Source organism: Cotesia glomerata, linkage group LG6, assembly GCF_020080835.1.
Source record: "Cotesia glomerata isolate CgM1 linkage group LG6, MPM_Cglom_v2.3, whole genome shotgun sequence".
Taxonomy (NCBI): Eukaryota; Metazoa; Arthropoda; class Insecta; order Hymenoptera; family Braconidae; genus Cotesia; species Cotesia glomerata.
Window position 1 is genome coordinate 17545394 of NC_058163.1, and position 11027 is coordinate 17556420.

Sequence of the window (11027 nt, forward strand, 5' to 3'; positions counted from 1 at the left end):
TCCCGGTTGGTTTTTCTGATTTTAGTTGTTGCTTTTATGACTGAATTCTATTATTAAAAATGAAAAGCGTACAATTCGATGTCAAAACTGACATCCAGAAATACATAGTCCTAGATTGTTTAAGTAAAGTGAAACAAGCTTATTAAAGATTTATGAAATAAAAAAAAAAAAAAAAAACGTGCTTTTCGATAAACCCTTGAAAATCATATTTGTACATTCAACTCTATCTTTAGTTTCATAATATTGATTGAATTGATGAGCTTTAAAACATCACAAGTATAATTTTAAGTATATTGAGCTGATGCATTAGGGTCATCTTTGAAAAGGAAACAACCTAAATAATATCCGAACAAAAACAGTTTCACTGTAAAAAAAATCGCGCCAAGTCCACGTTCATAAGACTATTAAGAAAAAAAAATTTGTTTTTTTCTTTACAAAAATATATAAAATAAAAAAATTAAAAAATCCAAGTAACCGATATGATTGTTTATGATTTTCGGAAATTAAAAAAAATTTTGTTACAAATTTAAAAATTAAAAAAAAAATTTGGAACGTATTTAGTGTGCGCGGTTGCAAAATATTTTACTTTTAATAAAATTCGTAAAATCTATTTACTAGGACTTTAAAAATTGAAATACACAATGACGCACCCCAAGTACGTTCCAAAATTTTTTTCTTAATTTTTCAATTTATAACACAATTTTTTTAATTTCCGAAAATCATAAACAATCATATCGGTTACTTAGATTTTTAATTTTTTATTTTATATATTTTGTAAAGAAAAAAACAAATTTTTTTTTCTTAATAGTCTTATGCACGTGGACTTGGCGCGATTTTTTTACAGTGAAACTGTTTTTGTTCGGATTTTAGTATTTTTTGTAATTATAATATAAATTTACAATTGGTACCAACTAAAATCTCGCGTTGGGTGCATTTTTTATAGCAAACTATCCCCTTGAAACTACAGTTTATGTAAAAATAATTCCAGCGCACCCTGGTGGGTGTAGATGCAAGCTGTGAAATATCTTTTTTTAACTGTAGTTTCCCATCTAATGAAGGATTACTATTCATTCTCGAATTATTTAGTCTGTGGCAGATCACTTAGCTCATCGAAAAAGAGTCAGGATCGAAATTTTTGCGTTGCTATAGTTTGTGCGGATTAAATTTAATAATTTCAAGTAGATTAATTGTTATAAGTGAATATAATTAATTAATAACAGTCAAATAAAGTATTAATTACTGTTATAATATACAATTTAGGAATAAAAAGTACCGTAGAATTAAATAAAATTTTGCAACCTCAAAATACCGTTCTGCTTACAGTAAACACAGTCAGTAGTCTGGCGCTCCGTTTACAGCAGATTTGAACGGAACTTGGCGCCAGATTCTACCGAATCTGTGGATGTTAAAAAACTATAAATGCTAGATAAAAACTATAAAGGTCTAGATTTTCATAAAATGTTTGCGGTCAGTATAAACAAGAGATACTAAGTATTGGTTTGTTACAACAATGCTAAGTGCCCACCCGAGTCAAAATTAAAATACTAATTCGAGCCTCCAAAGCCTAATTTCTTTTGATGTTGTACCTCCCACTGAGTGTAAAATACTATTTTGACCCTCAACATACTCAAAATAGGGTATGGAGGCCGAAATTCGTATTTTAGAATAATATTTTCAACCTCCAAAACCTAAGATCGCTTTAAAACCGTATTTTTCGGTACTTCAGCCTACTAAGAGTATAAGTAGGTCAATTTTACGATTTCATAGAACATAGAATTTCGTCAGTTAACAATTGAAAATATTAACTAAGTCCAGTTTTGGACTTAGAATTTTTCAACTTTATGCGTTCAATAAAATTTTTAAAGTTATTATTTTAACTTTGAATGCGAAGTACTGAAGTTAAAATAATATAATATATAAATTATGTATAATTATTCTCATAGAAAAAAATTATTCCCATATATATATATATAGATGTAAATTTATAAAATTATCTACACAGAAAAAAAGGTTCACTTGAGCCAAGAAAATCTTTTTGTTTTCAGAAAGTTCAGTCTTATTCCAAAAAATTTGGTTCTTAATAGAAGTAAATTTTCTTGTCTTGAGAAAATTTTTCTCTTGCTCCAAAAAATTAAATATAAAGATAGAAGTAAATTTTCATTAATAATTTTATTGATTAACATGTCAAATAGGAAGATCAAACAATATTGAATCATATTTTTTCATTCAATATGTATAATTGCACGCTAAAATATAAAATGGGTATCAAAAATTCAAGAGAAAAATTTTCTCAAGGTAAGAAAATTTTTTTCTCAACTGAAGTTGGTTGCGCTGTTTTCCTAAAATATCTAAAATTCATCAAATATAAAAATTTATTGTATCAAGTATTTATGATAGTTTGAATTCAGAAAAAATTACTTTCGTTAAGAATAGAATTTCAAGAAAAATTTTTACTTCGGTCTTCCTTCAAGCAGTCGAAAATTTTTTTGAGTCAAGAATTTTGTTCTCCAGTCAAGAAATTTTTTTTTCTGTGTACATAAAATCGTAAAAATTATTCTATGAAATTTTCAAGGTGTTCCGTTACTTTAAAATTTATAATTACTTTAAAACTAAAAAAATAGTGAAGGTGAAATCAGAATTAAAATCTTAAATTTCGGCCTGGGTAACAATTTTTAAACTTGATGAAACTATTAATTTTTGTGAAATTCAATTTTTTTATAAATTAATACAGTTTCTATTATTTTATCTGAAAAATACTATATAGATTAAAAGATTATTAATCATTGAAGTAACTGACTCTTAGATAAAAAGAGAGAATGTCTTATAGCTATCACAAAGTACCCACCGAAGTAAAAAAAATTGCATACAATCATATATGATTTCCGTGTAGTTACACTGATAGAAGGATTTGTTTGTATTTGATAAGCTTTATTAATTGATAATCAATGATTTTTCAACATTATAGGAATAAATAAATATTTATTAACAATTAATATATTATTTATCAAATACGATTTATTAAATGTTAATATATATTTGTTTACAGTTATATTTATTAAGTCTTCAAACAAATTCAATTGTTAATAGTTAATAAATCCTTCTATCAGTACATATATTATCATATCCAATTTTATATCATCGTATACAATTATATATAATTTTATGTTCTCATATATAGTTTCACATAAGTAGTTGTATATAATAATGTTTGTAAATTTTGTAAAACTCTATAGAATTGTACATAATTTTATAGAATTATTCATAATTCTATATAATTATAAATATATATATATATATATATATATATATATATATATATATATATATATATATATATATATATATAAATAATACATAATTTTACCTAAGTATTTACAATTACACACAAATTTTTTTTACCCGGGTAAAAATTCTGTACTATTGTGTCTAAATATATATAATTGTATAAAGTTGTGAAGGAAATCTCATAAAATTTTACATAATTCTAAATAATTGTACATAATTTTATATACAACATAATTGTATATAACAATTGTAACAATTTTATATAATTCTAAACAATCTCATTTTATAGAATTTTATATAAATTACATCCAATTATATATAGACTATATACATTTATATATAAATTATGTATTATACATAGATACATAATCGTATCTCATTATCTAAAATTTTTGTTTACTCGGGAAACTCACAAGTTTATTTTCAGGAAAAGTTAAAAAAAAATAATAGTAATTTTAACACCACAAATGAACAGTACTATTAATTATTTTATTCAGTACCGCAATATTAAATTCTACTTATTATTCTAATTCTTTTGTGTTTACTGTTTGAGCGACAAATAATCGTTGATCTACTTTCATAGATATACAAACAGATTTTAAAAATTTTACTGGAACAGCTATATGTTCTTCAGTTATCGTACATTCATATATATGTGGTACTGTTAAATTTTCGTTGCCATATGACAGTTGAAAAGCATTGTTGAATTCAAATTTTTTTATTATCGCATGATGAGTGCCATCACAGTGACAAGTATTTAAGCATTCGCACTCAGTAATTTTGATAAAGCAACAAACTCTGCCGAAACGTGGTATTCCTGTATGATCAGTGTACTGTACGTCAGATGATAGTGTTTTTAAATCTCGTGAATACTGTTCAGAAACATACAATTGACCGTCTTTCAATAATCGATGGTATTTTTTTATGTTTCTAATCGGTAGTAAATGTTGTACTGCTCTACGTAAGAATTGCGGAATGTTATCGAAATTGACATAAGTTCCAACACTGTAACAATGTCTGAATATCTTTTCGCAAATTTTTACTCCATATTTTCTGATGATACAAAAATCCCGTAAAGGTCCATCAGGTAGCTGTTCTTGATATTTGTGCATCCTGAGTAACTGACCATATATATTTGCAATTTGGGAATCAATGTACCTGGTCCCATGTATTAACTTCAAGAATTGCCCGTTCAAATCTTCAAAGACATAACAAGAAGTTGTCCACAAAGGCCCAATTCGTCTTACATATTCTGGTAAGTGAAGAAGTGAATGTATGTTAATAGAACAATTTTGGAGCCCATACAGCGTTTCAAAGTCACTGACAAATTTATTTAATAACCTTTGTGCTTCATCTATCATTTCATGCGTAATACTATCAGATGAAAGGTATGCAATACCTGTAACTAATAGCATAAAATGTTCAAAAAAAACATTTTGCATCACATCAGATAAGACTGGTAGCGAGTAATAAAAAAACCACATTCTAAGCTCTGAAGCTTTCCAGTGAGTTAGTTCTTGTATTGTTCGTGGCAATCGGTGGACGAATTTTGGTGGTTTTATGCTAGTTAATCGATCATTGATCACTTGAATTACAGGATAAAGTGAATAACGAAAACTATTATAAGTACTGTCGAACCACAAAGATAAGAGTTTTTTTACAACACCATTATCTACGCAATGCATTTTATCAATTGCTGTTCCTGCTATAAAATCCGGCATTATGTTTGTAGTCTAGTCAACAAGTTCAAAAACGTGAAAAATAGAGATAAAGGTCCTAAAAATATGAGCGATGGCTCATTCGATTCGGAATCACCTCTAGAAAAATGTTTTTGAAGGATTTTGGTGCAGGTAAAAAATTGCAATTGTTATTAACAAAATAAGATGGAAAAAAAACGATATTTCGTTTTTTGTTAATAACTCGAAAAATATTAATATTTAAGCAATTTTGAAAAAAGCCCGTTAAAGAGGAGAAAATTTCCAAGAAAAAAGTCCGTACTCCCGGAACTCTATCTCCATTATTTATAATTTTAATTTGACGTTGAAAATAGGGCTCCGCGCGGCTGTTACGGCATGCGCGCCGCCGCTAAAGAGAGCTCAGCAATAAAAATAATTTTTTATAACATAAAATGTGATTTTAAAAATTTGAAAAAATTCTAGTATCTTCTTAACACTTGAAAGAATCGAGCCGCGAAGAAAAAAGTTTAATCACCATTTTTGAAAAAAGTTATCTAATTGTTAACTAACAAATTTTTTCCCAATCTCCGTTGGCATAAACAATGGGATAAAAGGTATAAATAATTGGCCTATAAATTTTAAACTTCGTGGAGCCCTTTTGATATATATACTTTATAAGATCCTGCGATAAATTTTCATTAAAGTTTATTAATTTGTTAATTATGATTTTTTATAACTATTGAAAAATTAAAAATCTAAGAAATGTTGATAAAAAGTTTTTTTTCAACTAATATTTAGCTATGCCTGTTTTCACATTAAGCAATGGCAGTAATTAATATAGGTTATGAATTTTTTACGTAATTTGTTTATAAAATTGTTTTAAACAAATAGAGAAATTCAATATTTTTGAAAAATTTTTTTTTGCTATTTGGTTGTCCACAAAAAATTATGATTTTTAAAAAAATTTTTTCTTAATTTTAATTTTTAATTGTTTAAAACGATTTTTTCATATTTCGATTGTTTAAACAATTAGTTAAGAAAAATTTTGCTTTTAAAATCATAATTTACACTTTTAAATAGTTTGGCAAAAAAAAATTTTTTTATTAATTATTTAATTGTTTATTAGTTTAACAATTTGTTATAAACAAATATTGACCAACGTTATATTTTTTTCTGAAGCAGAAAAAATTATAAAACAGCCATATATAAAAAGTTCCAAAAATTTTCTTTTATTTATTATAATTAATTTTAATATCATACGGTACGGTAATTATCGCCACTACTTGATTTGTCAATTAAAAATTGATATATCTTTTAAACTATCAGAGATACGATAAAGGACATTCAGGTCTTTTTATAGAGAATGAATTTTCTTTCAGATGGATCTAAGATCAAGTTCGTATCTATTGTTTATTAGCTATTACATGCATTTGTTTATAAAAATTCTGTATTTTTTGACTTTTCGTATCTTTTGTGATCTTTAACTTGTTAAATTATGCAGATACAGCAAAAAACCTTCAAACAATTTTGTTAAGGGATTAATTTTCTAACATATTAATTGTTAATCATACTTTTATTGCTAATTGTTTAAACAATATACTTACTGTGTTTGGTGTTCATTTGACTGGAGCTCCGTTGAACATAAATGTATTCTATTTTATTATGTAAAAAATCAAAATTCTTTTTGTGTATATTATTTAAAATTGTTCCCGTGATTTCTTAAACAGTTTAATAGACTTTTCATCGAGATTCTACTTATTTATTGTAATTTTCATCCCAAATTTCTTGTTTTTATTTTATACTATTTTATTAATCTATTTAAAAAATAACTTTTTTTCGGTTAAAGTATATAAGATTTTTTATAATAATGAATTAAGGTGGTTGAATAATAATAAAATTTGTTCGATTACATTTATTATCTTTATTTTTATCCTTTACAGTATTGCAAATAGTTTTTACGGTTTTTATTTTATATTTGACGTTTTCTTTCTTTTTTTTTAGTGAGCAGCTGCTCACTAAATATAACACTCCAAACCGGAGTAGTATATTCTAAAAACATAATTTTTAGAACAGAAAAATAAAATACCACTACGAAAAAATAAAAATTTACGAAAATTCGATAATATTGTCATAAGAATAAAGCAAAAACAGATATAATGTTTAAACAATTAGCAATAAAAGTATGATTAACAATTAATATGTTAGAAAATTAATCCCTTAACAAAATTGTTTGAAGGTTTTTTGCTGTATCTGCATAATTTAACAAGTTAAAGATCACAAAAGATACGAAAAAGTCAAAAAAATACAGAATTTTTATAAACAAATGCATGTAATAGCTGATAAACAATAGATACGAACTTGATCTTAGATCCATCTGAAAGAAAAATTTATTCTCTATAAAAAAGACTTGAATGTCCTTTATCGTATCTCTGATAGTTTAAAAGATATATCAATTTTTTAATTGACAAATCAAGTAGTGGCGATAATTACCGTACCGTATGATATTAAAATTAATTATAATAAATAAAAGAAAATTTTTGGAACTTTTTTATATATGGCTGTTTTTATAATTTTTTCTGCTTCAGAAAAAAATATAACGTTGGTCAATATTTGTTTATAACAAATTGTTAAACTAATAAACAATTAAATAATTAATAAAAAATTTTTTTTGCCAAACTATTTAAAAGTGTAAATTATGATTTTTAAAAGCAAAATTTTTTCTTAATTAATTGTTTAAACAATCGAAATATGAAAAATCGTTTTTAAACAATTAAAAATTAAAATTAAGAAAAATTTTTTTTAAAAATCATAATTTTTGTGGACAACCAAATAGCAAAAAAAATTTTTCAAAAATATTGAATTTCTCTATTTGTTTAAAACAATTTTATAAACAAATTACGTAAAAATTCATAACCTATATTAATTACTGCCATTGCTTAATGTGAAAACAGGCATAGCTAAATATTAGTTGAAAAAAATTTTTATCAACTTTTTTTAGATTTTTAATTTTTCAATAGTTATAAAAAATCATAATTAACAAATTAATAAACTTTAATGAAAATTTATCGCAGGATCTTATAAAGTATATATATCAAAAGGGCTCCACGAAGTTTAAAATTTATAGGCTAATTATTTATACCTTTTATCCCATTGTTTATGCCAACGGAGATTGGGAAAAAATTTGTTAGTTAACAATTAGATAACTTTTTCAAAAATGGTGATTAAACTTTTTTTTCTTCGCGGCTCGATTCTTTCAAGTGTTAAGAAGATACTAGAATTTTTTCAAATTTTTAAAATCACATTTTATGTTATAAAAAAATTATTTTTATTGCTGAGCTCTCTTTAGCGGCGGCGCGCGCATGCCGTAACAGCCGCGCGGAGCCCTATTTTCAACGTCAAATTAAAATTATAAATAATGGAGATAGAGTTCCGGGAGTACGGACTTTTTTCTTGGAAATTTTCTCCTCTTTAACGGGCTTTTTTCAAAATTGCTTAAATATTAATATTTTTCGAGTTATTAACAAAAAACGAAATATCGTTTTTTTTCCATCTTATTTTGTTAATAACAATTGCAATTTTTTACCTGCACCAAAATCCTTCAAAAACATTTTTCTAGAGGTGATTCCGAATCGAATGAGCCATCGCTCATATTTTTAGGACCTTTATCTCTATTTTTCACGTTTTTGAACTTGTTGACTAGACTATTGATAAAGCACATGGACCTTTGACTCCAAATTGTTCGCTGTTATTTTCTAATGCAATATTTGCATGCTCTATAGATTGCTCAGTTATTCGGAGAGTTGGATTTTGAGTGAATTTGTAAACGTGCGTCGTTCCCCCAGTTGAACAACGATAACTCTCTCCTGGTTCTAAACAAACTGGGCAACCATAAAAACCATTGAATTGTTTAAAGTTTAGAAAATGTGTTTTGGCAGGATTATCGCATGTACCAAACAGCAATGCTGCTTGAACAAATATTTCCTGTCCATCAGATAGAGTATACTTCACACCTTCAAGAAGTTTTGTGAATTGTGAGTGCAGTTTATCGATAAACAGATTAGCATCAGGTTTAGTATCACCAAACCACAATCCAGCTAACAATAAGTTATGACGTTTGGCTCGTTCTTTAAAAGGTAATTCGTTGATCGTTAAATACAAAGGCCAAATACTTATTTGTGACGATTTAAAAACCGGAACACCGTCAGTGTACCACATGAATGATATATTATTTCCGTTAGATAAGTAACCGTTCCTCTCAATATTTTTGTATAAAGAACCATCATAGACATCATTAATAAAGGTTCCATTCAAATGTGGCTGTCGGAACCGGTTTTGCAATTGTCGGTAAAATCCGGGTCGGTTATATAATTCTTGCAGTTGCTCGGAAATTGATAAGGTTATAAAATGTGCTGTTTTGCTGTTTAAGCATTCTGGACAAGCTTCATTTGAAGAGGTTAAGCCTTTTAGGCAATTTGAACAATAATAATGTTTCTTATGATTAGTGTTGTTATAATTTCCCAAAGCAAAAAACTTCTTGAACTTAAATAAACTATTTTTATGAAGACCGTCACTCAAACAATGTAAATTTATTATAGATATAATGTCAATAAGACATGACTGCGTGATGTTATGAGTTATTAACAAAGTCGCAATTAATAACATACTTTAAGTAATTGTTAATGGTGCTTCATTGTAGAGAGGTAAATCATAATTCAGATTGTTAGTAGTGTCTCTTAAGTTCTCGTCTTCATCGTCTTCGTCAGCGAAAATTTGTTCCTCCTCTTCTTCTTCTCTTTCTTCTTCTACTTCATTCCAGACAGCATTAGAAGTATGGATATTTCTATTTGGCATCATAACTTCTTCTCTCTGTCCATGCACATTATCAGAATATAGATTTTCATTATCCACATCGTGATGTTCTTCGTTGACAGCTGCTAAAACATTTTCTGCCACTACGTCATTAACCCTAGGGTTAATCGGTTGATTTGGAGTCTAAAAATAAACATTATAATTTAATGTGATATGTTTATATTTTAGCTTCTTGAACTATTAAATTTTGCTTAATTTTTTTCTAAAAAAAATGTGTAAATAGCAAATAGACTTTGTTATGCCATAAGTATCAACTTACAGAATTTTCGAGGATATTTTGTTGTCTCACACAGTTCATTGGCCTGGCATCCACTATGTTTTGAAACTCTAAGACTCCATCCAAGTTGATCTCGTCTTCATTTAAGTTATTTCCATTTTCAATAATATTGTCATCGATTCTTTGGTTCAATGGAATATTATCAACCTAAAATAACGATTTTAATGCTATTAATGATATTTAGTAATATTATTGAAGGTCAGAAATGATTTACAAATACTTTTTTTTTTATTTATTTTAAATTCTTTTAAAATTTTTTATTTTTATATACTTAGAATATGACATTGATTTCAGTCGACATCTGAAAGATTTTCTTTTTTTTTTATCAAGTTAAATTTTATAAGAAAAATTTTCAAAAAATGTCCCATCAAGAAATTTAAAAAAAACTGCGGATGAAATTTTTTGAAATTTATTTTTCTAAAAAAAATTACTTGCTAAAAAAATTAAAAACATTTTTAAATGTCTGCTGACTTTAGTCATACTTATAATGTGGTAAAGAGTAATAAACAAAACTTGAAAACATTAATACACTCCAATTTTAATTGTTAATTGAAATATAAAAATTTATAACTATTTACTTACTTCATTATCGTTATTATTTTGCGGAAGAACATTATTTCTTGTTCGAATACTATTGAGATAGTCTCTCTTCCTTCGTTTGGACAAATCATGGAAAATTTTGTTAGACATTTTTACTTTTAATCAAGTACCAGATGGATTCTTAATTGCAATAAATATTAGTTTATTTGCGTATCTCTCTTTGAACTTTTAGTTTAACACTCAATTGAAAAATTTTTATTTATGTAAATATTACTCGTTGTTTATTAAATGTACCATGAGGTTATGTTTAGACTGTTTACATGCAGTATATATTTATAGAATACATTTAAAAATACTATATGAATTTACTAATACATCGA

General features: G+C 26.2%; 1 protein-coding gene across 1 annotated transcript; it reads right to left on the reverse strand.

Moving 5' to 3' along the window:
* Positions 1–3806: 3806 nt before the first annotated feature.
* On the reverse strand, positions 3807–9623 carry LOC123268025. Its single transcript, XM_044732905.1, has 2 exons — positions 8671–9623; positions 3807–5016 (listed from the first exon to the last, which is right to left on the reverse strand). Exons 1-2 carry the CDS (start codon positions 9621–9623, stop codon positions 3807–3809), a joined length of 2163 nt encoding a protein of 720 aa, XP_044588840.1.
* Between the last annotated feature and the right edge of the window lie 1404 nt (positions 9624–11027).